General features: G+C 58.9%; 3 protein-coding genes across 7 annotated transcripts in view; 1 reads left to right on the top strand and 2 right to left on the bottom strand.

Annotated features, from left to right (window-relative positions):
• Positions 1-5,509, top strand: part of FAM168A (family with sequence similarity 168 member A) — a 124,142-nt gene extending 118,633 nt beyond the window's left edge. For all 5 annotated transcript variants that reach the window (XM_058825696.1, XM_058825698.1, XM_058825695.1 and 2 more), the window contains 2 exons: positions 764-893; positions 1,548-5,509. In XM_058825696.1, coding sequence (XP_058681679.1) covers positions 764-876 — 113 coding nt within the window. In that variant the 3' untranslated portion in view covers positions 877-893; positions 1,548-5,509. The remainder of the gene's footprint in view (positions 1-763; positions 894-1,547) is intronic.
• A 1,665-nt stretch (positions 5,510-7,174) lies between these two features.
• Positions 7,175-13,959, bottom strand: RELT (RELT TNF receptor). The gene is made up of 13 exons (XM_058823231.1): positions 13,789-13,959; positions 13,198-13,309; positions 12,290-12,497; positions 10,119-10,194; positions 9,816-9,908; positions 9,577-9,731; positions 9,418-9,503; positions 9,007-9,240; positions 8,787-8,867; positions 8,621-8,702; positions 8,353-8,547; positions 8,162-8,282; positions 7,175-7,512 (listed from the first exon to the last, which is right to left on the bottom strand). The coding sequence occupies exons 1-12, from the start codon at positions 13,957-13,959 to the stop codon at positions 8,195-8,197; spliced, it is 1,581 nt and encodes a 526-aa protein (XP_058679214.1). The 3' UTR covers positions 7,175-7,512; positions 8,162-8,194.
• ARHGEF17 (Rho guanine nucleotide exchange factor 17) overlaps positions 13,730-26,679 on the bottom strand; it is a 29,339-nt gene continuing 16,389 nt past the window's right edge. Inside the window, exons 2-21 of the mRNA XM_058825169.1 lie at positions 23,077-23,154; positions 21,081-21,263; positions 20,621-20,737; positions 20,264-20,356; positions 19,734-19,910; positions 19,429-19,479; positions 19,071-19,180; positions 18,871-18,956; positions 18,642-18,760; positions 18,189-18,402; positions 18,014-18,087; positions 17,716-17,909; positions 17,351-17,604; positions 16,785-17,031; positions 16,617-16,703; positions 16,465-16,532; positions 16,027-16,175; positions 15,766-15,940; positions 14,899-15,141; positions 13,730-14,450 (exon numbers count right to left, since the gene is read on the bottom strand). Coding sequence (XP_058681152.1) covers positions 14,260-14,450; positions 14,899-15,141; positions 15,766-15,940; positions 16,027-16,175; positions 16,465-16,532; positions 16,617-16,703; positions 16,785-17,031; positions 17,351-17,604; positions 17,716-17,909; positions 18,014-18,087; positions 18,189-18,402; positions 18,642-18,760; positions 18,871-18,956; positions 19,071-19,180; positions 19,429-19,479; positions 19,734-19,910; positions 20,264-20,356; positions 20,621-20,737; positions 21,081-21,263; positions 23,077-23,154 — 2,910 coding nt within the window. The 3' untranslated portion in view covers positions 13,730-14,259. The remainder of the gene's footprint in view (positions 14,451-14,898; positions 15,142-15,765; positions 15,941-16,026; positions 16,176-16,464; positions 16,533-16,616; positions 16,704-16,784; positions 17,032-17,350; positions 17,605-17,715; positions 17,910-18,013; positions 18,088-18,188; positions 18,403-18,641; positions 18,761-18,870; positions 18,957-19,070; positions 19,181-19,428; positions 19,480-19,733; positions 19,911-20,263; positions 20,357-20,620; positions 20,738-21,080; positions 21,264-23,076; positions 23,155-26,679) is intronic.

Genomic DNA, 26,679 nt, shown 5'->3' on the forward strand with positions numbered 1-26,679 from the left:
TGCATTAGCTGTGAAATAGGAGTCTGTAATGGGACACAATCCCTACTCCAAGCAGAGATATTGCAGCCTGGATGTGACAAGAACCACTCTGAGAGATTTACTGTTGCTTATATTAAGAAGTGGATAAATGTAATTAATGCACGTGGGATGTTTTAGAATTTCATTAATAACATTTGTAGAGAGATACCCAGAAACTGAGAATTGGGTTTGAGCATCCAGTTGCTCCCAGAACAGAGTAGTCCAGGGCTATGTTCTCCCTCCCCATGAAGGCACTGTACAAATTCCGACCTAAAATCCCTCTGTTGACTGACTGCAGACTTAAAAAAAGGCTCTCTCTCAATTTTCCCTGGAGTTTTGTTGAGTTTTTTTCCTCATCTCCCTTTTCATCCCTCATCCTTTTCAGTTTGTTTCAGTGATTTTCTGTCCCAGTGCTTTCAGCAGGTAGATGTCAGCAGGTTGTGGCCAGCTTTGCTTCCTGTCTTTAGGGACAAGGAACACTGGAAAAAACCAAGGAAAACCCTTAAGGTTAAGAGCCAGAGCTAGCATGGAAAATCTGCTGGAGCTTCAGGTGTTCTTATTCTGTTTGTGGTGCTGGCTGATCCCAATCGTGTGGGTCCAACACCTTTGAATCGGGTCTGGCGGGCAGAAGAATTGTCTGGGGAAAGGGAGAAGGGAAAAGGGGGCAGCTGGTGCCGTCCCTGCCCCGCTGCAGGCACGGATGCCAGCTCCTCTGCTCCGTGCCAAGTGCTTCCCTTCCCTGCAGGAACCTTGTTGACCACCCCCCAACACACCGCCATCGGAGCACATCCAGTGTCCGTGCCAACGTACAGGGCTCAAGGAACCCCCACCTACAGCTACGTACCTCCACACTGGTAAACCACTGGCCAATCCATGTGAGTGCTGCCTCCAAACCCCATCCAGCCCCACCTTGGGCACTTCCAGGGGCTTCCCTGGGCTCTCAGGGAGGAGTTCCTTCCCGGTATCCCATCCACCCCTGCCCTGTGGCAGTTTGAAACCATTCCCACTGCATTCCCTGGCAGAGTCCCTCCCCATCTTTGTGTCCCTGGAATATTTCCTTTCCCCTGCTGGGAGATCAGGTTGTTCATTAGCACCGGGGTTGCGTGCACTGCCTGTGTGTTCCTGTCATGCCTGGGATCCCAGAAATCCCAGATGCTGGTTCCTGCAGCCCTTGGCCCATCATGCCCAATTACCAGCACAGGCAGCTGATGGGAACACGATGCTGCCCGTGGAGAGCCCATCCCGCCCCGGGGTTATCTGAAATCTCTCTGTGCCACACAAATTACGCTGGGCTAATCCTGCCCTTCCCAAATTGGTGTGCAATTAGCAGGGAGCAGCTCATCTGCATATCTGTAATCCTCTGCGTTGGATAGCACGGGTGAGCTGCTGCTTTCCCAGCTCCCTGCCTGACAAATTGCCCACAGGGATGGTTAAATTCCATATGGATCAGCTCCACGTGGTGCAGGGGTGCAGAGAGGAGGAGAACATCCTTCTAACTCCCAGTTTTTAATGTGTTTGCTGTCTTCCAGATCCGGAGTCAAACATTGTATGCAACTACACAAGTCTTACATCGGTGCTGCGGCCGCTGGGCTGCAGCGCCTCGTCTGTTTGCAAGAACAAAAGAAAAAAAAAGTGCAAGGGTCACTTTATGCATTCTTTAGTGGTTTTTGTAAAAGCTGCTTTTTCTAATCTTCTGCCTCTTTTTTTCCCCCCTTCCTCCCCCTCCCACATGAATTGTGTAACACACATACTGACACTGAGCAATAGTCGAGTTCTCTCTTCGGTCCTATCATTTGAAAGCTCAGAATCTTCACTTTTCCAGCATTGCCCAGCTGAGTGGTGCAAAGATCCCCCCACTTCTTGTTCGTTTGGGTTCTTTCTGTTCTTTTTCTGTTGTCGTTGTTGTTGACAAGAGCCTAGATTTTTTTTGGCTAGTAAGAGTGGTTGATGTTCAGGGTACTATGTGAAAAGCACAGCGCTGGTAGGCAGGCTTATTCCGATTTGGTTTGGGTATTTTTAGTTGAAGAATATAAATTATTCAATCTTTCATAACATATTACAAGAAAATTGGTGTCTTCCAGATAGCTGTCGTGATAGATTATAAATGCATTATCTGCAGTGGAATTCTGAACTCATCCCTTCTTTTTGTAGGAGTAAGAGAATATAAATATAATTAGCGACGTAACACACTTGTCTTAGGAAGCACGAGGACTGGTCACCAGCGGGTCTTTGGTCTGCTTTTTCCAACTGGGCACACGGATCATGGGTGATGGGAAGGGAGCAGCAGGAAGATGGATGCCCTGGGAGCATCTGGAACCCCTTGGGAGAACGGGATGCTCCCCTCAGCCACATCCTGGGGCAGTGTGGGGGAGAAGGAGGCTCCTTCCTTGCGTGGCTGCTGCTTGCAGGCACAGATGTGCTGGGCAGCTGCTGAGGGAAGCAAGATGTCCAAAGGTTGGGCTGGAGAGCTTCTCCATGTCCAAGGATTGATCTGGAGAGCTTCTCCAGGTCCAAGGGTTGATCTGGGGAGCTTCTCTCAGTTTAGGGCTTGGTCTGAAGAGCTCCTCTAGGTTCAGAGTTTGGTCTGAGGAGCTCCTCCAGGTTTAGGGTTTGGTCTGAGGAGCTTCTCCAGGTTTAGGGTTTGGTCTGAGGAGCTTCTCCAGGTTTAGGGTTTGGTCTGAGGAGCTTCTCCAGGTTTAGGGTTTGGTCTGAGGAGCTTCTCCAGGTTTAGGGTTTGGTCTGAGGAGCTCATCCAGGTTCAAGGTTTGGTCTGAGGAGCTCATCCAGGTTCAAGGTTTGGTCTGAGGAGCTCATCCAGGTTCAAGGTTTGGTCTGAGGAGTTAATCCAGGTTCAAGGTTTGGTCTGAGGAGCTCATCCAGGTTTAGGGTTTGGTCTGAGGAGCTTCTCCAGAGTATGGTGGTGTGGGAAAAGAGGGTGTCTGGTTGATGGAGATGAGTCTTCAAGGCAGAGTGAGGGCAGGATGGGTGGCTTCAGCTTGCACCCATGGTGTTGGCAGGGTAAAACCAAACTGCATTGCCTCCATGGCAGTTGAGGTGTCCCCCTCCCGTTCTTTGGGTTGCAGCTCCAAGACTTCCAGGAGGAATGTTCACCCAAGCACAAATACCAGCACCAGGGAGAAAGGCCGGGGACGGGGAGGATGTCTGGCTGCTCTGCTTGGAGGGGTGGCAGAGGAGGAAGCAATAGCAATAAACACATCGCCTCCTTCACGGGAAGGCACCTGAGAAGATGTGACAGCAGGGAAGGTGATCCACAGTTGGCATGGAGCAGGGTGGGGGACACCAGGCACGCAGAGGCTGTGGGCATCAGGGTCATTTGGAGGGGTTTGGCTTACCTGGGACATGGGGACAGGGAGCTGGTGACAGCCCCCCTCGGGGTGTCCAAGTAGAGCAATAAGTTGTCTTGAGGGCAGCAGAGGCAGTTTGGATTTGCAGACAATGCTTGTGGCCAGTTTGTTTTTAAATCCTTGTCACTAAACCCAGCATAGAAACAAGGTTTTTGGGACTCTTTTGGGGTTATTTTTTTAAAGACAAAAGCTTGGTTGGGTTTTGATTTTTGCCTCAAGTGTGCCAAAAGTGTTCCATGCTCTCGGTGGAGTCTCCCAGCGTGGCTTCTGCTCCTGGAGCTCCTTCCCTTGGGCATGGGGCAGGTGGGGAGTAACAAGCCTAGGGATCCCAGGAGGATTTTCCCTCCCACTGGCTGGTCCCAGGAGTTTGTCAGGTTGGGTGTTGGCACTTCTGTTTGGGGGTGATTTGGTTGATTCTGCTGGTTTTGAAGGAAATCTAGAGCAAAGCTCTGGGTGGTCTCCTCAGCCTTGAGAGGAACAAAGTGGGGGAAGACTGTGCTGTGGGGTGGGGAAGGGGCACCCTTGGGCTGCACTTTGGGGTGGTATTGAGGGAAAGGAGAAGGAAAAAGGAGCAAAGGAGCCAATCATCAGTAGATTCCCTATTTGGCTTGATTAGTAAAGAGCAACAGACCTTGGGAAATAACACCAACACATCATCCTTGCACTGTTTGTAGCACATTGCAGTTAAACCTGGGCCAAAAAATCCCCAGATCCTAAGAACTGAAGAGTTCTGAGATCCCTTTTTCCCCTCTCATGTTTGTGTTACACACCAGGAGCTGTCTGTCAGCATTGAGCCAGGTCTCCCAGCGTAATGGCAGTCTGGTTTGTGGGGTCCCTGAGCTTTGGGATCCCAGCCTGGGCTCTGCAAACAACCTGAACCAGCAGACACCATCCCACCACTGTCCCAGACACCACTTTAGGAACCACTCCTAAAATTCGGACCTGGATGTGGAAAGAAGATGTTGTGCTTTCTCCTGGAAGGAAAAGAAACATTAAAGGTGGGGAGAAAGCCCCAGGAGTGGAGCGTGGTGGATCACCCAGTGTTCCCACTGACACAGGGCAGTTGGGTTTTAATTCCTTTGCTTGGATCAATAGCAGATCCAGAGCTCCTCATCCCATTATTCCCAGGCAGAAATACTCATTAACCAAAGCGTGGAGTGGTGAAATATTTGCCACCTGTTGGGCCAGAGGCTTCAGTGAGGACATTTGGTAACCAGCCTTGAGCCACTGTGTGGAACCAGGGCCACCACACACTGCCAGGCTTGGGTGGCTCCTTCCCAAGGTGGGGAGATGCTCCCTGCCCTTCCCTTGGTCCCAAGTCCTTCCCTTGGTCAAGTCTTGGCTTAACTGAGGGTCCTGGGAAGGTCACAATGGGGGACACTGATGGGGGCCACCAGCTTCTCAGATATTTCATTCCAGCAAAGCTTTGCTGATGTTGGTTGAGGAAAAGGGATTTCCACAGTGAAGGATCACTCTGGGCATCAGTGGGAAAGAGCAGGAGGGGTTAAACCATCCTCAGCAGCCACTGAAGTGTCTGAGATTAAAATTCCAGCTAAAGAGGAAGGGAAAATAACTCTGAACTATTAACCCATCCCAGACCTTACCTTTACTTCAAAACACAATCTGCAATCAAGATTTGGGGGGAAAAATAGGATTTTAGTGGTGGTGGTGACCCCCCAAAGCCCAGGAGCCCCTTGAAGCCTGAGGCCATCATGCCTCCAAGTGGCTGAACCCTCCAGGCAAGGATTTGCTACTGCATTTTATGAATAATAAATCACTCAGTTCAGCATGGTTTCAGTTTTGGGATGTAATTCCCAGGAAATGTTATTTAAGGGGTTTGTTTTAATGAGGGACGTTCAGAGCATCAGGTTTTCCTCCAGCCCCCAGCATCCCACTGAATCTGGTCCTTCCCAGAGAGACCCCCTGACTCTTTGCCATCCCCTCTGGGAATGTGGGGATGATGTGGTTCGCAGCTGGAGAGCATCAAATGGGATCCTGGCTTTTCAGCAGGGTGGAAAACAACATTTGAGGCTTTATTTTTGGTAAAATCCAACCAGCCAACAATAGCAATAAGAGCTGCTGGATACCCATAAATCCAGGTATTTTTGATTTGGGCTTATTTTTGATTTGGGCCTTTTTTTTTTTTTTTTAATTGCCAATATTTTCAGGCCCTCCAGCTGTGGTGACCCTCTGCCCATCTTCCCTTTACTTTGCTCCCAAGCCAGGATCAGCCTCCAAATATTTTCTCTGCTGTGTATTAGCATTCCCTTAGGGGAAAAAAAAAGAAAACAAAGCCTGTGAGGGAGCTTGGGAGGGAGGAAATCTTGCAAAAGGCATTCCTGTGGCATGCTGCACCATGGCACTTGGAGATTCTCTGGCAATCAGGTGAAAGAACTTGTGGGAATGTTTGCAGGGCAGGAATAGCAGAATTTGTGGTTTGACAGGAGCGATTCCCATTTGGAAACGCTCGACTGTGCTGCTTGTAGGGAATAATCTTGATGCAACATGGCCACCTGCAGCCTCCCTGCGTCCTCCTGCAAGAGATGGAATTTTCCAGGGGGAAGAGGGGTTCAGGGTCAGGGGAGGGAGTTGTAGGGAAGCATGGCAAGGTGCAGGATCACACCCAAACCCTCCCATTCCCACAACACGGCCTCGACCCACACCAGGCTCCCACCCCTCTTTCTATGTAATTCATTTTAAATTGATTTCAACCACCAGACCAGCTCATTTTTAAGTATTATTGGACCTCTTAAATAAAAATAAATACAAAAAAAAAAGATTCCCTGAAAGAACAGCAACAAAAAAAAAAAATTTAAACCCAAGAGCAACCACGTCTTCCAAGTCTACATCTCACAGGTGTGTAGGGAACATGGCCTTGGACTGATGCCCTGGAGAGCCCCACAGCCTCAGTTTGTCCATCTGAAGTGTAAATTTGGGGTTGTTTTCCCGTTTGTTTTCTGTTCTGGTTTTGGTTCTGAAGATCAGGTCGTGATCTCCCTGACAGATGTCAGCCAAGAGTTTGTAACTGTACGATATTTACTGTAAGATGTAGAACATTCGATAACTATTAAAATGTTTCCCAAAAAAATTAAATAAATAAATAAAAGAGCCTGAGAGGGTTTGGTGGTGGGTTTTTTGGCACGGTGATGTCGTGGGGAGGTGAATGGGACCAGCCATAAACCCTTTTTTGGGTTGATGGCTGAGGCTGTTGGTCTCCAACCCAACCTTGGGTGCGTTATCCCAGTGATCCCAACAGGGCCAAGCCAGTGTGATCCCACAGAAGCAATTCCTATGGAAAGTGAAATATGTCATCTGCATGGTGAGCATCACCACCGTGTGCTCCTGAACTGGGACGTTGGAGAGAGGATGGATGGATGCAGGAGACCAGCAATCCATGCCCCAGCGGGGCTCTTGGGAAGGGAGGAGTCACTCTGTGACCCAGTGATTCATTATCCTGCGATGCTGAGCACTGGCACCAGGTGTTTGTGATGGTCCTGGAGAGTTCAACAGACCCAGAAGGTGACCACGAAATGGCATCCAGTGCCCTCTGTGCTTCCAGTGGAGCTGTGTGGTGGCATCATGGTTCCCAGAGATGATGATTCCTGTGGCCACCACCCCTGGCATCGCAGCTCCTGGAGTCACCTTCTGTGAGGCCACCACGCTGTGGCCACCACCAGGCCTCAGGGACAGAGAATCCTTGTCACCAGCGGAGCGAGATGCTGGATTTGCTGTGCTGCCCTTGGACACCTCGGTGGCAGGAGCAGGAGCTGAGCTGCCACCTCCAGCACCTGGCAGCTCTGAGCAGGACTGGCTTTCACACAGCACCCAGTGTCCTCCACCCCTCCACGGGGTCTTTGTGGCTGTCACCTATAGTGGGAGTCCTAGTAAAATATCTGTATTGTATTTGAATATTGGTATAATATCTGTGTCTAGGCCTTGCCCTGATGAGCCCCGGTTGCTCTTGATGGGCTGCAGCTGTGATGTCCTTCATTGGGCTGCAGCTGTGGCCAGTGCAGGTAACTGGGATAAAAGGGGCTGGGCTTGGCCAGGCAGGGACAGCCTGCCAGGGGCATTCACTGAGAAGCAGCAACAGGCAGAGGAAGAAGGAGTCTGTGCTGGGAAGAACTGCCTGCAAGGAATATCACTGAGAAGGTACAGGACTCTAGAAATATGATAACAACAGTCACTGACCCCCGAGGCAGCCCCCAGGCCAGGTGCCCGCTGTGGAGGACAAGGGATGGACCACAGGTAAGCCTGGATTGGCCCCTCTGCACCACCCAGGGTGGCAGGGGCCACTCACTGTCACCCATCCATGGCTGTCACTACCCAACCCGAACCTCCCCTGGCACTGTTTAATGGGGCTGTTTCCCCTTGTCCTGTCCCTGTTCCCTGGGAGCAGAGCCACAGGTTTCCCCTCCTCCAGGCTGAGCCCTTTCCCAGCTCCCTCAGCCTCTCCTGGAGCTCCATTCCCTGCCCTGGCCACGCTCCAGCCCCTCCATGTCCATGTCGGGAGGGGCCCAGAGCTGGATGGTCACAGCAGCAGCAGCAGCAGCGCTGCTGGAGGAGGGACACGGGGACGTGAGCGAGGGCACGTGAGCCCCTGCAGCTGCCCATGAGTCAGGGAGCAGCCCCCGGCCGTGCCAGTGCCAGCCCGTGCCAGGCCCTGCCAGCACCCTGCAGCCAGGGACACCCTCCCGCCTGCCTCGCTGTGCCCACACTGTGTCCCCACACTGTTAATGCTCCATTTCCCCGCCTTCAGAGCCCCTCTGTCCCCTCACCTGGTGGGGCCCTTGGTGCTGTCCCCTCACGGGTCACATCCCGCTGCCAGCGGGGAGGGCACCACGGAGGGGCTCCCCCCCGGCCTCGCTCCTCAGCTCCGGGATCCGGGACACCCGGAACCTGTCGGGGAGCACCACGTCAGCCTGTCCCCCTGCAGAGGGGACACACACCAGGGGCTGTCCCTGCCTACCTGCCGATGGAGAGGATGGTCACCTCGCTGGGATGAGCTCCGGGTTTGGGGCCTTTGGTGGCACTGAGCGGTGGCAGCACCTCGGGCCACTTCTGGTCACAGCGGGCACACGGGGCCGGGCCCTGCACTGTGTGCAGGTGCTGCTGGTGCTGCTGGTGGTGGCAGGCGGGGGGAAACTGAGGCAGGAGGTGCAGCCTGGGGAGGGGGGAATGCCATCAGCATGGTGGGAGCGCTCCCACCATGGGGGGTGCTCAGGGCAGACTCTTACTTATTGAGGGGGGCACAGCTCGGTGGCATCAGCTGCTGCCTCTGGTGCTCCTTCAGCAGCTCCTCCAGCGCCGCTGCATTTTCTGTGTGTGACACCAAGGATCTGGGGGGTCACGGGGCTCTGGCCCAGGTCACGCCCTCCTCCCCCTTCCCAGGGACCCCCTGACCTTTCTTCTCAGTGATCAGCCGCACCAGCACCCCGATGGTGTCCTCGTTGGCATCCTCCAGCTGGTAGATGGAGCTGGCACCTGGAAGCAGAAGTTAGGGAATACTCGGTGATGGGGGATGAGGCACCCCAAGGACACACAGGATGCCCTGGGACAAGGACAAGAAACCACAGGAATGGTTTGAGCAAGATGAGATGGGTGTGGGATCACCGGGGCTCACCGGTGCCGGCAGGCTGGGGCTCCTTGCTGGCGGTGCAGTGATAACCCTTCTTCTTCAGCAGGTTGCACACCAGGATTCCCAGCAACCCCATGGCACAGAAGACCGGGACGATGGTCAGCACGGCCGCCTGCGCTGCCGCCGCCTCCTCCTCCTCCTCACCCAGCAGGGTCACGCGTGTCCCGTTGGTGCCCGGTGCCCTGCCCGGCATTTCGGGGCTGCGGGCTCGCCGCCGGCCTGCAGGGAAACAGGGATCAGCCTCACACAGGGGCTTTGCTGGGATTATTGGGATTAAACCCCATTTCCACAGGGAAGGAGAATCCGCTTGTGTTGGGAGCAGAGGTGTCCTCAGCTGCCAGGACATCCCAAGGGGGACACACATCCCCGGGTGACATCCCCGGCTGCAGCACCCACCTGGGCAGCCCGGGGTGCTGCGGGGAGCAGCGGCGCAGGGCAGGCACCGGCCCCGGGGCTCCCTCTCCCCTCCGGGGCTGTGGAACCTGTGGGGCGGGACAGGAGGGTCAGGACACGGCCCGGAGCCCGGGCTGGGCTCGGTGTCCGGGCTGGGCTCACCCCGGCAGGCAGGCTCCGCAGCGGCTGTCGCTCGCCGCCGTCCCCGCTGCCACCAGCACCCTGTTCCCGGCCCGGCACTGCGTGTGAGCGGCGCAGGACGCAGCGCCCAGAGAGAAGGTGCCGGGGGGACAAGCTCGGCACGACCCCGATGGATCCTGCGGCGGGGCAGAGACAGGGGGTGAGCCGTGCCTCCCGCAGCCGCAGCCGGGCTCGGTTTAACCCTGCTGGGCTGGGCTCACCCCGCTGGGCTCCTCTCCGGGCGGGCATCCCGCCGTGCCCGGCTCCGGGGCGCTGCAGCTCCCGGCGCTGCTCCGGGCAGGTCCGCTCAGCACCTGCGGGGGATCAGAGCGCTCAGAGCAGCCCCTGATCGGGCTCCGGTGGTACGGTGACACATGAGGGATCAGGGGTGAGGATATGAACTCACAGGATGCACCAGGACAGATGCAAACCCATCCCCGTGCCCTGTGTGGTGATGGGGTGGTGGTGGAGCATCAGAGAAACAGAGGGATGGGATGAGATGGGACAGACGAGGCCATACTCACCCCTAGGACGGTGACAAGCCACCAGTGCATCCCACTCCTCTTCATCACCTGCTCATCTTTATCACCTTGGAGAGACCTGCCCAAGGAGGAGCAACAGAGTCATCATCCAGGGAAAGCCCCACTGGAGAAGTAATTTGGGGGCCCCTTTTCTCCCTTTCATCCCTAAATACCCCTACTGCTGATGTAGGGGTATTTAGGGATGCTGCCTAACCTGACCACTCCTGAACCATCCCCCAGAAAGTTGTTTCAGAGATTTTACGGAATGGCCAGCATCACCCCTTCCCTCGGAGATCATCCCAAACTGGAGAGGGACCAACCTCAGACCATTCATGCAAGGAGCAGATGATGCTAAACCAAGTTAAAGAAAGGTTTTTTCCTGCTCCGGAGGAAATCCTTTTGCATCTGTCACAAGGAAATGAAGTCACTAAAACCAATTAAAAAATATTTAAATAACAACTCGAACAAAACAAGAGGTGCTTCCCAGAGCCTCATCCCCGCTCTTCGAGCTCAGCAATTGGTTGCTAAAATTAAAATCTATGCTGACAGCAGAGAGGAAGGAAGGAAAAAATAAATAATAACCCAAACCCGGATCCAGCCTCCGCATGGAAATCCTGCCGCCCGCATGGAAATTCCCCCCCGGTTGTCACGGTCCTGTGAGAGCCCTGGCAGGGCCTCATTACAGCCTGGGCCTGATGAGTTTCTCCTAATTAGTGGCCAGCACCACGGTGAGATGCAGCTAATTCCACATGAGGGGGGTCCTGGGGGTGAGCTGGGTGTTTATAGGATGCGGGTTGGGACCCTCAAAATGAGCAGGACCCAAAAATGAGCATCCTCTGTATTCTAGTTTCCTCCCAAACTGAGATGTCTGGGGAAGAAATGGCCTCAGGAGGGGACAGGAAGGTCCCACCGTGGCTGAGGGACCCCGAGCATTCCCGATCAGCATAACTGGATCTAAACACCACCAGGAGCAAGGGTAAAGCTGATTTGAGGCCAAGCTTAATCCAGGGATTAAGGGCATCCCTCAGATGAACAAAACGCTGCCATAGGGATGCAGGAGCTGCAGGGAGCAGAGGGTGCCAGCTCCTGCTTGGCACTGGAGCTTTGCCCAGGGCTCAGCACCCGCTTTTTGGGGCCATCCCAAGTGGGGATGGGGTATGCAGGCACAAATCCCCAGCTGCCCTGACACACTCCTCAAACCGACAGAATTTGCCAGAGGAAACTAAAAAATAACCCCACCATTGCCAGACCGGCTGTTTTTGGGGACACTCCAAGCCCCGAACCCCACCTGACCTCTGCACCAATGCCAACGCAGCAGAAGAGGAGACTCGGTGTTGGAAGCCTCCCCAGACCCCTCGGATCACATGAGCCGTGCATTCCCAGCTCCCCGTGATAGAATCTGTAACCCAAAGCTGCCCGCCGGGATTCCAGCCAGGGCTTCCCCTCCCCGAGGGGGAACAGGGTTTCAGCTCCCGCAGCAAACGGAGGGAAAAAGGAGCAACTGTTCGGGAAAACTTCGGGGAGCAGCTGCTGGAGACTGCCCGGGACAAGGAGGGATTGTCCGGCAGATGGAGCGAAACTCGGCGTATCGCACTCCCGGGGGAGCGGTGGGAACGACCGGGACGCCACAAAATTCCAGAATTAAAGTCCAAGCATCCCCAGGGAGCGCTGGGGCGTCGCTCGGCCCCGGCAGCGGCACGTCCCGGCCCCGCAGCATCCCGCAGCATCCCGGCCCCTTGGCTCCGAGCCCTGGCATTTTCCAGCTCCGGCAAAAAATAAAAAAGGGGGAAAAAAGAAAAAAGAGAGAGACCCGACACGGCTGCTACCTTTTTTCCCAGCTGAGTATTCCTTAACCTACTTTTCCTCCTCTCCACCCCTTATTTTAACCTACTTTGGCGCTGCAGCAGCCGCAGCCTCCCGGACCCGCGGGGCTCCCCCACTCCCGGCGGGGCTCCCCAAATGTCTTAGGGATAAAACGAGACAAAAACACCGCGCCAAGCGGGACTCGAGCACCCCAAAAAGCACCGCACCCCCATCCTGGTACATCCCAAAGGTGCGCGAACCCCAACCCCAGAGCCTGCATGGGGGATTGGCCTTTAAAGGGGAATATCCCGAGCAGTCCCCGGGCGCAGGGGGGTCCCTGTCCCGGGGGTGTCCCCGGGGGTGTCCCCTACCTGTCCCCGCCGCGGAGCCCCCGGGCTCCCCCCGGGCGGCCCCGTCGCTCCCGCCTCCTCCGTATGAATGAACCCGCGGGCGCGCGGCTCGCTAGCCCCGCCCCGCCCCGTGACGTCACGCAGAGAGGCCACGCCCCTCTGCCCTCACAGCAGCGCCACCTCCCGGCCGCGGCGGGGACTGCGGGATTTGGGATGGGCTTTGTCCCACCTGCGGGGAAAACGGGAACGACCGGAGCGGGGTGAGTGTTACCGGCACAGCAGGAACTTAAATTAACAAGGAAAAGGGTTGGTTTTGTTTTCTTCCCCGTGTGGGCTCGCATGGTGCATCCCTGAGGGCTGCGGCCCGCTTTCCTACCTGTCCTACAGCGCACCTTGTCCTGTTCCCTAGGGGACACAGTGGGGACACCTGGTTTCCGTCAGGCCCCCTTCTGTTCCTCTCGGTTTTCCCCAGGACGACCCGGTGTCCCCTGTTGGGCTGTTTGTCCACCCGGGGAGTGCCACGTCCCGGTGTCCTGTGGCACACGGGATGGATATCCTGATACCCCCTCAGGGTTTTCCAGGACAGAGTAACTGCAGCCCGGTGGTGGAAACGGTTTCTTCCTCCCACCGGAGTCTTCATCACCAGTGGCACCGGTGGGTGACGTTCCCAGTGACACCGGTGGGTGGTGGGAGCCGCGCCCCTCCTCACCCTGTCCCTGCCACCCCATCCCGAGGTGAAGGACGAGACCACGCTGGGATCGTTCTGCCACGGGTGACCTTTAATAACAAAGAGCCCCCAAGTGACCGAAATGCCCCCCCACCCCTTTCCCAAAATATCCTCATGGTCCCAAATATGGCCCACGCCCACTCACCCCGCTGACGGACAGACGGACGGCTCCATGTGGGATGGCAGCATTGCTGTCACTCACCCAGCTGTGTGGGCTTGGGGACACCCTGATTCATCCCTGCCACCACGCTTGTCACGTCTCCCATGGGGACAACAGGGTGTCCCAATCGGGGAGCACGGATCTCGCCTGGATCCTGGGGTGAAAGCAGGAAAATCGGGGAGGAAAAGGGCACAGGGGGCAGGGCTGGTCCAGCACAGTCTCGTTTTTAGGGTGCCCCTCATTGTAAGGGTGGGGGGCCAGCCCTGGTGGCTGAAGATGGTTGTTCTCATCCAGAGACGCTTCACACGGCAGCAGCGCCTTCAGGCAGCACAATCCCACTGGGAATCACAGAGAAGGAGGGGGGGAACCCAAATTTCCTTCCCTCCTCCCCTCCACCAGCTCCCCCCTCCAGCGGGGCCGGGCTCTCCCTCGGGGCGATGCTCACTCCGGGAAGTTTTAACCCCTCAGGGGCTGGCAGCGCGGTGATGAGGCCCCTGAGCCCTCCCCGAACCCCAAATAAATAAGGATGTTTATATATATATAATATATATATATATTTAAAACAAACGAACAAACGAACAGAGCTGTCTGGGTGCTGGCGATGGAGCGAGCGGGTTAGCGGGAGGCCCGGGCCGGGGGGGACACCGCGGGCAGACTGGGATCGGGATCGGGATCGGGATTGTCCCTGGGCTGGTCCCGCGGCGTGGCCGGGGGTCCCGGGGGCCGGGGGGGCGGCGCCCCCCGCCCCGTGAAGCAGGCACACACAAAACCGGAGAGCAAGGCAGGATCCTGGCTGTCGGGCATCCTCCGGCCGCTCCCCAGGGATGCTCGGTACCCTCCTCATCCTCCTCATCCTCCTCCGCAGCGCCTTCCCGAGCGAACCCCCGCCCCCTCCCCATCCTCTGGAGCCCCCCAAGCGCTGCGGGTCCCCCCCGAGTCCCGGGGGCGGCGGGGGCAGCGGGGCTCATCCCCCCAGCCCCGAGCACACAGAGAGCAGCCGGGTCGGAGATGAGAGGTGCTGGGGCGGGGGGCGCTGGGGAGGGGGCCGGGACCCCCCTCTGCACACAGGGGGGGCCGGCGCCCCCCGATCCTGGCCCGGGCAGGTCACGCTCTCCAGAGCAGCAGGTGGTTGGTGCTGTCGTCCCTGCCCACGGTCTCGCTGCTGCTGGTCAGCCGGAAATCCTCGTAGCCGTCGCCGCCGCTGATCACCAACATCTTGGGCTTGGACAGCGCCAGGGCGGGGGCGCGGGGACGCGACGGGTCTCGCTTCTCCGCCTCGCTCGGCTTCTCGGCCCCTGCACAGCGCAGAGCCCCCCAAACGCTGTCACCTGTGTGCCCACAGCTGCCCTGGTCCCCACCAGAACTCCTCAGCATCAGCTCTCCACCGCCTTCCCAGGCACCGCATCCCAAAAACCTCCTCTCATCCCAACAGCCCCTCCCTGGCCCCCCAAATCAGCTCCTCCATTAAAACTGGCAGCTCCCATCCCATCTTCTCCTCCTCCCCATCCCAGCCCTGCTTCAGAGCTGGGAATTTGGGTCTCCCTGGGAAATTTGGGGCTGCCCATGCTGGCAGAGGGCAGTTGAGCACCCAATTTTCCCCGCCCTTCACTGCTGGTTTTTCACCCTGGATTTGGACAAGGCAGGAATGGAACAGGGACTCCGACATTTCATTCCCAGCCCCACAAACGCCGTGCCCTGCTCCCGGGCAGTGCCAGGAGTGGGACACAGAGCCACCCCACGTACCGGTGTCCCTGGGCAGCGGGAAGAGCACGTCCAAGCCGTCGGGCAGCTCGATGGCCGTCAGGAAGCGCACGTGGCCCGTGTGGCCCTGGGACAGCCCCACCAGCGTGGGGGCCGCCTTGGGGGGCACGGCCAGCGTGAGCACCACGCCGGCGCTGGTCCCGATCCACAGCAGCTCCTTGCAGGCCAGCAGGGCCGTGATCCGCAGGCAGGCGGCCTTGTGCTGCCGGATGATGGCATCCGAGCCTGCCGGGCGTGTCCCTGTCAGTGCCTGCTCCTGCCCCAGGGGCTGGGAACCCCCAGCCCACGGGGATCCCCTCTGTGTGGCACGCGGGACGTGGGGAAGGGAGCTCACATCCCCCTGGCTCGTGGCATCACAATGGGGTGACAGGACAAGGGGGAATGGCTTCCCACTGAGAGAGGATGCTGGGAAAGAATTCCTCCCTGTGAGGGTGGGCAGGCCCTGGCACAGATTCCCAGAGAAGCTGTGGCTGCCCTTGGATCCCTGGAAGAGTCTAAGGCCAGGTTGGACATTGGGGTTTGGAGCAGCCTGGCATAGTGGAATGTGTCTCTGCCATGGCAGGGGGTTGGAATTAGATAATCTGTAAGGTCCCTTCCAGCTGAAACCATTCTGGAATTCCCCAATTCTGTGATTATGGGATTACTGCCCTGCTTCAACATGAAATTATCCATTCCCCCCGAATGGGAATCCCTATTTCCACATGGGATTACCCAGCTGCCCAACAGGAGCACAAGGCCTTGCATCTCCTTCCCCAAAGGCAGCATCCTCACTCTCCCACCACTGGGTCCCTCAGGGCATTTCCCAGGGGTGCTGGCACCCCCTGGAGATGCGCCACAGGTGTCACTTACCTGCGAGCATCTTGTGCACCGGGGGGGTGATGTCTGCCTCTGCCAGCTGCTCGTAGGTGGTGGCGTGGTACAGCCTGACCTGGGCGCTGCCCTGCAGGGCCACCCACACGCCACTGCCCGCGCTCACCATGCAGGTGACGCTGCGCCCGCCGTCCTGCCCCACCTGCAGCGTGTGCTGAGGGGACAGACGCCACCAGTGATGCCGCCGGTGACGGTGATGCCACTAGCACCCATCACACCTCCCATTGCTGCCCCCTGTACCTCCTGTGCCAGCGTGGTGGTGTTGAGGACGATGACTCGGTTTTGGCAGCCACACCACAGCTTCCCTGCCACCGCCACCATCTTGGTGATGGGGCTCCCCGGGGAGCCCAGCGACAGGGACTTGGAGTTTTGGGGGTCCCAGAAGCGACCTGACAGGGTGGGGAGAGTTAAAGTGTTCCCAAAACCAAGTCCAACTCAATGTACAATGGGGTGTGGTGGCTGAAGAAAACTTCCTCCAGGTCACCTCTCAGTGCCACTGGTGCCACCATGGGGTTCCAGTGGCAGGAAGAATGCCCACCTCCACCTGCCTCTGAGGTGGTGCCTCCAGCATCCCTCCAGGGATGCCACCCCGAGCATCCTCCCCAGGGGCTGCCCAAGCCACTCTCCCAGAGCCACTACTTTGGGGCTGCATCTCTGACGTCCTAAATCCAAACTCACCTGCTTCCCGCTGGTACACGACAAGCTCCCCGTTGGCCAGTGACACAAAAACCTGGTTATCCAGGTACCTGTGGGCACAAACCACCTTTGACATCCAGCTGCAGAAGCCCCATATCCCCAGAGCTGAAAATCCCCCTTCCTTCCCCACTCACAGGATGCACATGACAGCAGCAGCGTGCTGCATCTTCATGCTGTTCTTCCTGTTCCGGATGTTGTCCGAGGACTGGTACACGTGGATGCTGCAGGAGGAGAGCAAAGCCTGAGGCTCCCCCAGGGCCTGGCATGAATTCCATGTAGGAATTCCCACCCCGGGGACCTACCAGCCATCCTCGGTGCCCAGCCACATGGAGCTCTGGTGGGCCTCGGGGTCGAGGCTGAGCAGGTCCTCGAGGCTGCCGCGGGTGAAGGAGCCGCGGCTGGAGCGGCGCAGGGCGCGCCCGTCCGTGGGGCTCTCGCCGCACCGGCTCTGCCCGAAGGTGCCAGGGATGGGCATGAAGCCGGGCTCCTGCTCCTCCTCCGAGCTCGTCGTCTCCGCCGCTGCCTCCTTGCAGCTCGGAATCTCCTCATCTGCGGAGGAGGAAGAGGAGGAGGATGGAATGGGTCAGACCGTGACCTCCAAAGTCACGGGGAAGAGACCATCACGGGTGATGTCAAGCCCAGGGATGCTGAGCCCCAAAACCCACGAGGCTTCACCCAAAGTCCCCCCCATCTCAGAACCACACCGTTGGGCCGATGCCTCTCAACATCTCTTTTCACAGGCTCAAAAGCCTCCACCTGCAGACTCCCCCGAGGAACACAAGGCAGAGACGACAAAACAATGCAGCTGCCCATAATTCTGGGGCTAAAAAGCGCATTTCTCCCTAAGCAGGGGCAGGGGAGGACTCACTGCCGAAGCTGGAGGAGATGGTGGAGTGGCTGGCTTGGCTCTGCAGCGTCCCGGAGGGGCTGGGCGAGGACTCATCGTCCGTGTCATCGCTGTCAAAGGGCACCAGCTCCCTGTTGCCGCCGTCCACGGGCTCGGAGAGCTCCAGCGAGGAGCCCGAGATGGAGATGTGCAGGCAGGGCTGCGGCCCCACGTCCTCGGGCTGCGGCGCCGGGCCCAGCTCCGCCGAGGGACTGCCCAGCTGCTCTGCCCGCTCCCTGCTGCCACCGGGGAGGGAAGGAGAGAGGGAGAAAAGGGAGAGGAACAGCTCCAGCATCGCCCTGACATCGCCCTGAGCCCCCAGCCCCGTGGGGCCGGGCATGCCGTACCTGTAGGCGCGCTTGAGGCCGGGCACGGAGGCGACGCAGAGGATCCTGGCGGAGCAGACGGCGATGCAGGCCTCCACCGTGGGCTCCTTGCGGATGCTCAGCAGGCAAACCTGCCCCACGTAGCCGTCGCTGTTGCAAACCCAAACCTCGTGCGAGCTCTCCGGGCTGCCGTGGCTGGGAGAGGCGCAGGAGAACTGCGGGGGAGAAAAGGTTGGGTGATTCAGGGGGGATGCAGGAGCTGCCTGGCAGCACTGGGGTGGGGGGACCTGTGGGGTGGCTGAGCCCAGACTTTGAGTACCTGCATCCCACTCCGCGTCTTCATGATGGGGATGGCTTTGAGGAACTCCGGGTCCAGGCAGTTTTTGCTGGAGGCTGGGGAAATCAGATTGGGGGATCAAAAGGGGTCTGCCCAAGCAGGGTAGGGGGGATGCCAAGCCCACCACCATGTCCAGCTGCCCCCTCCCTGCTGTTACCCAGCTTTTTCTTGGCGTCCTCGAAGGCTTGCTCGAAGCCGAGCCGCGCGTCGGGGTTGGGGAACTCGAAGACGAAGGACTCGGTGCCGTCAGCCTTGGTGGTGCTGAGCTCCACCTTGTTGGGGGGGAAGGCCATGCTGAAGGACAGGGACTGCTTCTCCGACAGCTCCCGGTGGATGGCGGCCATCAGGTCCTTGATCACGTCATCCAGGCCCTTGGGACGGGGACAATGCTTCAGCTCTCGGGGACAGGCCACCACAAGGCACATGCTTGATAACCCCCTGTCCATCCCCTGGCATCCTTCAGAGGCTGCCCCAGCCTCTTCTGTGGCTTTAGGGTGCTTATGGTCGCCAGCCCTGCCACAGGCTGTCCCCTCTGGCTGAGGACATCCTGTGTGTTCCCACTAGGAACATGTCCAACCAGGGGACAGCTGCAGGGCTGCCATCCCCATACCTGGTGGGGGAAGCTGAGGGTCTCTGACAGCTTGCTGACTTGCCCCAGTGTGTTGAGGTCTTCATCCAGGCGGCTGATGCTCTTCTGGATGCTCTCCCTGTTGGTGGCCTGTGAGGCACCTGTGTGGGGACACACGCACAGCATTAACCCCTCCCTCCCTGGCACTGCCAGCCAGGGGCAGCCATGGGTTTTGGGGTGAGGTGGGACACCCCAGCAGGCGGTGACAGACCTTTGACAATGTCCACATCCTCCAGGGGCAGCTTCCAGAGCAGCTTGTACTTGCTGGCGGTGTCGATCACGCTGGCCGCCGTGTACCTGGGAGGTTGGGGGGCATGGCTGAGCTGCACCCACAGCCACAGCCCCCCTAAAGCCAGGCCAGCTGTCAGGGACACCCAGGGGGGTGGTGTCCCCAAGCCTGGGGGTACTCACAGGCTCATGGAGCTGCGGCGGAGCGAGCCCGACTTGCGCTTGAGCGTGGTGCACACCAGCAGGTCCGAGAAGAGGAAGAAGGAGCGGTCCTTCTTCCCACCCACCGCCTTCTGTGGAGCAGGGGGGGACACCAGGGGGTTAGTGACCATCTGTGCTGGGAGAGGGCCCTGCCTCAGTTTCCTCATGTGCTGTCTTGCCCTTCCATCTGTTCGTGCCATCCATCCATCCATCCATCCATCCATCCATCCATCCATCCATCCATCGCCTCCCATGGGCACACAGGCATCCCATGACCTGCACTCACAGCCTCCCACTGCCCACCCAGAGGGTCCCATTTCCCCTCAGACCCCACTCTTACCACTTCCACCACCATCTCCTGGCGCAAGAACCTGCGGAGCGGAGCCTGGAGCTGTGGGGACAAGGAGAGCTGTGGTTGGGGAGCTTTGTGGCCTTCATGCCTGCCCCTGCATCCCCCAGCTCAGAATTGGAACCCCATTCCATTCCCAAACCCCCAGGGGCCCACAGAGACCAAATGATGATGGGGAAGGCTGGACCTGGAGAAGCAAACAATGACTCAGCCCAGGGTGACCCAAGAGAGCAGAAATGAGGACATTTTCAGGAGAAGGGAAGTGTGACCCCATCCAAGCCCTCCCCTCCACGTACATCCTCCATCCCTTCGATGTGGGACTCGATCTCCTGCACGATGCGGGCGTTCCTCTCCACCTCCTCGGCGCTCTTCATGCCCTTGTTGATCCTCTCTGCCACCTGCTTGATGTTGCGCTGGGCGTCGATGAGGAACGGGTGGTCGGGGTGGTCCTCGGGCGTGTGCTTCAGCAGGTCCTGCCAGGGGGGGACAGGGCCAGGCTGTGACCTCTGGCAGCACCAGGGTCACTGCCCCAGCCCCTCGCACGCTGCTCTGGGTGCTGGGGATGGAACCAGCCCCAGGAGGGAGGAGAGGTAGCCATGTCCAGCAGAAAGGCTGAGGGTAAGGGGACAGCAGGGGGAGTGTCCTCAGAGCGACCATCTCCAGGAGGGCAGAGCCATGTGCACACCTGGGGACACCAACTTTGTGACAAGGGGTGGGAAAAGGGCTCAGGAGAGATCTGAGAGCCCTGAAAGCTGCGTGGGGGTGAGGAGGAGCTGTGGCCTCCCCCCTGCTCGTGTGACACTGCCACTCCCCCGGTGTCACCCACCTTCACCAGCAGCTCGTACCGCGGGATCCTCTGCACAGGCTTGATCATCAGGTCTGACAGGGCCTGCTTCTCCTTGTTCTCCCGCATGCTTTGCTGCAAAACAGCCAGGAGGGACAGGGATGGGCCCCTTGGTGGGACACAGCAGGGACACTGCCTCCCACTGAGCCAGGATCACCCATTTTGGTGTGGGGTCCAGACCTCCACACCACCCACACTGATTCCAGTTCACCCCTCTTTGCAACATATCCAAGAAAGTGTGTGTGGGGAGGAAATTCCCAGCCTGGCAATAACTTTGCTCCCATTTTGCCTGGCTCTAGGTCATGGCCAGGATCTATGGAGGCAGGAACCAGGACCCACCTCCAGGAACTTCATGAAAGCCGGCCGGGCTTCCTTGGCGATCCTGACGGCGTCCTTGGCGTTGAGGAAGTTATCGATGTAGGCAGAGTAGATGTTCACCAGCACATCCTTGGAGAACTGGGTGGGGGGAAAACAGGGACCCAGCATCATGGATCATGGGCACGCTGGGAGAAGCTGCCCCAAGGGTTAACTGTGGCTCTGGGCTGGCGATTTTTCAGCCCTGACGTTTGTGCTCCCGAGGCAGAAACGTGGAGCTGCAGAGCCAGCCGGGAGCAGCAGCTCCCACCCTTATGCTAAGCAGACAGCAGGCCTGGAGATCGTCTCCTGCTCTCCATCCCAGGCCTGCTTGGCCCATCCTTTCATCCCTGCCCTGCCTCCGGCTCCCAAACCTCTGCTCTGGGGCCGTGCCCAGCAGCGGGCACGCCCGCATTCCCGGGGGAATCGCCCCGCCAGCACCCACCGACTGCACCAGGAGGTCGCCCACTTTCTGCTTCTCGTGCCAGTTCTGCACGCAGTCGTGGATCTGCTCCAGGAACTGCTCGTGGTGCTCCAGCAGCTCGGGGATCTGGTCGAAGATCTCGTCCACCAGCGAGGGGTCGCAGAGCAGGGAGTTCTCCGGCTGCTTCAGCGGCTTCATGTAACCCTGTGGGCAGGCACAGGCACCGGCATCCATGGGGGTTCCCTGTCCCTCCCCAGCCAGTCTGGGTCCCTCAGCCCATGTAAACACGGTCATGGATGGCACCCTGCAGCAGGGGCTTCCTCCAGGGACCCATCAGCAGGACCAGAGAGGTTTTGCAGCCCAGCCCTCCTCAGGGAATCCCCAGAGCTGTGTGGGGAGGAGGACAGCTCTGCACCAGGAACCTGCATGGCACAGGATCCTCTGTCCCAGGGCCTCCAGAGCCATCTTTGCTGCCATGAGCCTTCACCACCTCCATCTGCCTGACCTAGCTTGGAAATGACAGCAACACCAAGATCCAAATGCCAAAGTGTTCCTGTGGGATTTAGGGTGTTTGGAACCAGGAGGGGCTGGACCAGCAGGATGCACCCACTGGATCACGCCCTGGACAACCACCACACAATGGCCAAGCAGCAATACTCAGGGCCAGCAGGTCCCCAGCAGGGCTGGGTGGGTGGCTCTGCTACGAAACTCCCCTCCTCCATCCATGGAGGATGTGGACATTGTCCATGGATGGGGCAGAGCTGCAGAGCAGAGGAGCGCCCCTGGAATGGGAGACATGGATTTGCAGGGGATGCAGCAGGATGTGGAAGGTCTTCTCAAGCCTTGCCACCCACTCAGTCTGACCGGTTCAGGACGCTGGTGGCTGTCAGGATGTGTGGAGGACCATGGAGCTGAGCACTGAGGAGAGGACCCATCTCCAGTGGCTTCAGACCTCTCCAACCAAGCTGGTCAAGGAGAGGGATCACTTTCCTCAAGCTGATGCCAGATATCTCATGGAGAGATTTGGTCCAAGTTAGAAGGACCAAATCCATCCTGAGGCTCCTAATTCCCTTCACCTGTCCTGCTGTGTCCAGCACCTGCAGCAGGAGCTGGGATGGACTGTGCCAGGCATTCCCACATTGGGCAGAGGAGCATGGAGACAGCCCTTGCTGCAGCACCAGAGCCCTCTGGCCCCTCTAAGCCAAGGTTTGCACTGGCAGCAGCCAGAGGGTCCTCCCCTCCTGCAGCACATCTGTGTCCACCTTGGGGACATGCTTGTGGGACATTTATGGGAAGAGCCCAGGCAGTGTGGGATGGAGTGCCCCATGCTCCTGGGGACCGTCACAGATCCCACAGGCCCTGCTGCAGTGTGGGATGGAGTGCCCCATGCCCCTGGGGACCGTCACAGATCCCACAGGCCCTGCTGCTTTTGCAGAGCTCAGTTTTTGGTGTTTCCCCCCCTGCAGGGATGTGGCTGGACAAGCCACACCTCGGCCAGGTGACGTCTCCAGGGCGTTGACCGTCATTAACCTGCTGAAACACCTTCATTAGCATCTGAAATGGTAAATGTGGGGTGGGCCCTCGGGCCAGGCTGCTCCAGGGGGTTTGGAACCAGCTCAGCAAAAAAAGCCTGAGAAAAACCTTTGGCTCAGGTCTGCAGGTGACGATCCCAGCATGAAACGGGAGCACGAGGGAATGGGGGATTTCACCGTGGCAGGGCCATCAGGAGATGGGGTGCAACACGAGGAGGAGATTTTGCAAGGCAAGCACGGCAAGAGACCTGGGGACAGCTACCTGCCAGGTGACAGCACACCGGGAATGCCACAGGCTCGCTTTGGGCACGGAGGTAAATTCCTACACCCCGTTCTTGGCACTGCTGTCACAGCTCTGCTCCCGCTGTCCCCAACATCCCCCCGGTGGCACCCAGCTCGTGGCACATCCCAGAGCCAGGATTTGGGGTGACAGGGCGGATCCTGGGGGAGCTCTGGGGTGTCACACCCCGGCCGCGCCCCCTTACCTGCATCAAGGTGCGCAGGGACTCCACGTAGGACTGCTCGGTGTCCAGCAGGGTCATGATGACGTGTTTCCTCATGTCCTGCCGGGGGAGAACACACACGGCAGGTTTCGGGGTGAGCGGGGCCCGGCTGGGGAGGCTGAGCGCCGGAGAGCCCGGCTGGCGTCCAGCTCCCCTGCGCTGCCTCTGCAGCCCGGTGGAGGAATCCGGGAGGATTAGGAAGTACATGACACCGAGCGCACAGACGCCTGCTTTGCTCCGCGGCCGCGTCAGGAGCCCGCCCTGGAGCTCACAGCCCTACATGGGTCGGAGCCGGAGCCCTCTGGAGCCGCTGCGAGCGGACCCGCAGGAATTCGCCTCCCGCCCCGCGCCCCCGCACCCCGGGGCAGGAGCAGCGAGCGGGGCGGGGAGCCCTGGGGGCAGATGGGCCGGGGTCTCCTTGCCGTGGGGCCCGGGGACCCCTCCTGCTTGCAGCTCAGCCTGGGGGGCAGTGCTCCAGAGCCCAGGGTGTGAGACACCCCGAAGGTGTTGGGAGTGGGACGTTCCAAAGGCTCTGGGAGCAGGGACACCCCTGAAGTCCTGGGTGTGAAACGCTTCGAGGCTGCTGGGTGGGAGACACCCCAAGAGATTTCGGTGGGAGATGCCCCAAGGGCTCTGGGATGCAGAAATGCTCCAGAGGTGCACTGATACCCCAGAAGTTTTGTGTTTGGATACACCCCAGAGAATGTGGGTGCAGAGACACCCCCAAGGTTTTGCATGGGAAAGAGAGAATCCAGGTGCAGAGACATCCCAAAAGCTTTTGGTGCAGAGTTGCCCGGGGTGCACAGATACCCCAGAAGTTTTGCACGTGCAGAATCTCCAGAGACCCTGGATGTGAGACACCCAAATGTCCTCGGTCTTGTGGGATGGGCCCCTGGACACGTGGGGCTGTGTCCTCCCCAGTGGGGACACGATGAGCTGTGAAGCTGCTCTGCAGCCACAGGAAGAAGTCTGGCCATCCTCACCATGGAGAGAGCCCACCATGGCCCTCGTGGTGCCCAGGGAGCAATGGAGAGGGATCCTGGCCTGATCCCGCTCTAGGACAGAGCTGTGCCTCAGCTTCCCTGCTCCCCACCAGGCTGCTGATGGAACCAAGCACGGAGAAAACGCTTGTCTAGAGCCAAATACTGGTGATGGGTCCAAGGCTCTCCAGGAACCAGGAAACCATGGAGATATTGGGAACACCAGCTGAGACCTCCCCACTCGGTTAGAGAGCTTATGAACGCTCTCACTGCTGGATTAATTAGCTGTGATTACGGATGGATGGGTGCTCACTGGAGGATGGAGCTTAGGGGAATCTGATGCCCCAACCTGCCTCAGTTTCCCCAACCCTCACCAACCAGTTCCTTGCTGGTCCTTTGTTCCCTGGAGCTGTCCCAGGGTCAGACCCAGGAGCTGCCCAGGCTCAGCTGCACCAGCAGCACTGGGGACAGGCAGGATGAGGCCCAACTGTTGGCAAGGGGATTTCTTCCACCCTTACAGCACCAGTATTACCCCGGCAGGGGCAAATTCCCACTGGGACGAGCAGAGCTGGGGGAAAGGCAGGATGTGCCCCAGCCAAGCCTCTCTGATGGGGGCCTGAAGATACTTCAGCCTCCATCTGCTCTCCCCGGGGACACCCCCACCTCACCCCGGCCTCATCCTGCTCAGCACCCTCGGGATCAGCCCCTGGAATATCAGGAATATGGGAATTGGGAATATGCCCTGGAATTGGGGTATTTCCCACCACCCAACACCTCCGCGGTGTAAACCAGCCCCGGGGGGGGCGGCGGCAGCGATGGCTCCGGCCCCCCCGTCACCCCCTCCGGGCGGGAGCATCCCGGGGCTGTGGAGCCGAGGGCGAGGATGCGGATGGAGGCACGGGGATGAGGATGAGGATGGAGGCGCGGTTGCCATGGCGGCGCAGACCCCACAGGTGCCGGGTACCGCACACGTGTCCGATCGTGACGCATCCCCGCGCCCCCGCCTCGGCCCCGCATCCCCCCGGCGCCCCTCCGGGACCCCCGGGCCATCACCTCGGTGCCGCCGCGGCCGCCGCAGCCCTTGTCCGGCAGCTCCTCGGCCGCGCCGCTGAGCCCGGAGGTGGCGAAGGCCGCGTCGATGCCGTCGCCGATGTCCCGCATGTCCTCCAGCGCGATGGTGAACTGCGCCAGGGTCCTCACCATCTGCAGCATGCGGCTCCCGGGGGTCGGTCCGTCCCTCGCGGCCCGAGGAATGGCGCAGAAATCCCTGCGTGTGCCTCACCTCCCTGCCGCGATCCCCAGGTGTCCGCCCCGAGCGGGATCGCTGCGCCGGGATGCGGCGGGGAGGGGAATAGGAGCGGGGCGCTATTTATATCGCCGTGGATGTGGAACCGGGGGGATGTATGGAAAGATGGAAAGATGGAAAGCCCTCCCGCAGAGCGGCAGCGGGCTGACAGGCTGCGCCTGCGTCCACGCCAGGGTCCCCGGCCCCCGGAGCGGGCCAGGCACGGGCGGGAGGCTGAGCCGAGCCCACACAGACACACAGGGATGCGGGCAGGGCCGGATCCCGCCCAGGGATGCGGCTGGAAAGGCTTTGCCCAGCGAGGATGCTGCGGGGGAGATGATGCTTTCTTGGGGCATGGGATTTTTAGGGATGGGGGACGCACGGTGGTGCTGGGATGCTCGGCATCCTCGGGGACTCCGGCCCCCTCCCTGACCTTGCAGGCAGGGAAACTGAGGCACGCCCCCTTCCCCCCCACGGCATCACCGCCTCGGCACCCACATCCCTGCTGGCCGGGTGATGCATCCTGCCCAGATCTGTTTGTAACGCTCCCCTCCTGCTTCGTTAATTAAATCTAATTAGCCGCTCACCCCGTTTCCACAGCAACGGCGTGCAGCAGGGCTGCATCCTCGCATGGCAGCCAGTAAATTTCCTCTTGGAAGTGAGGATGATGAGCACCCCACCCCGGGAAGGGGTCGTGGCAGAGAAAGGACCCTCGGGCAGGCGATGGGAGCTGCGGGAGCTGCCGATGCACCCCGGGATCAGGGAATGCTCATGGCACCCAGGTAACGAGGCTGCTCCCAGGGCAGCAGCAGCTCCTGCTCCCACATCTGCAGTGCCCTGGTCATCCCAGCTGTCGGAATGCTGGGTTTATTTGGTTTGCAGTCCCAGACCTTAGCTCTTCTGGGGTCCAACCCCAGACCCATTTCTGCTGTAATCTCAGATTCCTTTAGGCTGCCATCCTAGAACCAGTTTTGTTGCAAGCTTGGATCCATCTGCATTGCAATTCCAGAGCCATCTGGATTGAAAACCTGGGCTGTTCTGAGCTCCAATCCCAGATTCATTTTGGTGGTAACCCCAGTCACATTTGGGCTGCAATCCCAAACCCATCTCAATTGCAATCCTGGGCATATCTGCATTGCAATATCCTGGGATCCATTAGGGACAAAATCCTGGGCTCTGCTAGAATCCTATTGCCAACACGCTTCTGTTGCAACCTCTGTTTTATTAGGGCTCCAATTTCAGACTAATTTCTGTTGCAATTCCAGATCCATTTGGATTCCAACCCCAGAACAAAATGGGTTGCTAATCTAGATCCATCTG

The sequence above is a fragment of the Ammospiza caudacuta genome, chromosome 2, assembly GCF_027887145.1.
Source record: "Ammospiza caudacuta isolate bAmmCau1 chromosome 2, bAmmCau1.pri, whole genome shotgun sequence".
Taxonomy (NCBI): Eukaryota; Metazoa; Chordata; class Aves; order Passeriformes; family Passerellidae; genus Ammospiza; species Ammospiza caudacuta.

Bases quoted from the DNA above. Each gene is read 5' to 3' on its own strand.
- RELT (XM_058823231.1), bottom strand. From the start codon at position 13,959: ATGCCCGACAGCCAGGATCCTGCCTTGCTCTCCGGTTTTGTGTGTGCC. The intron at 13,310-13,788 runs GCCCGGGCCTCC...CTTTCACCCCAG, and splicing joins TGCCCGCGGTGTCCCCCCCG to GATCCAGGCGAGATCCGTGC. The intron at 9,241-9,417 runs GTGGGTGCTGCA...GTTTCCCTGCAG, and splicing joins CAGCACCCCGGGCTGCCCAG to GCCGGCGGCGAGCCCGCAGC.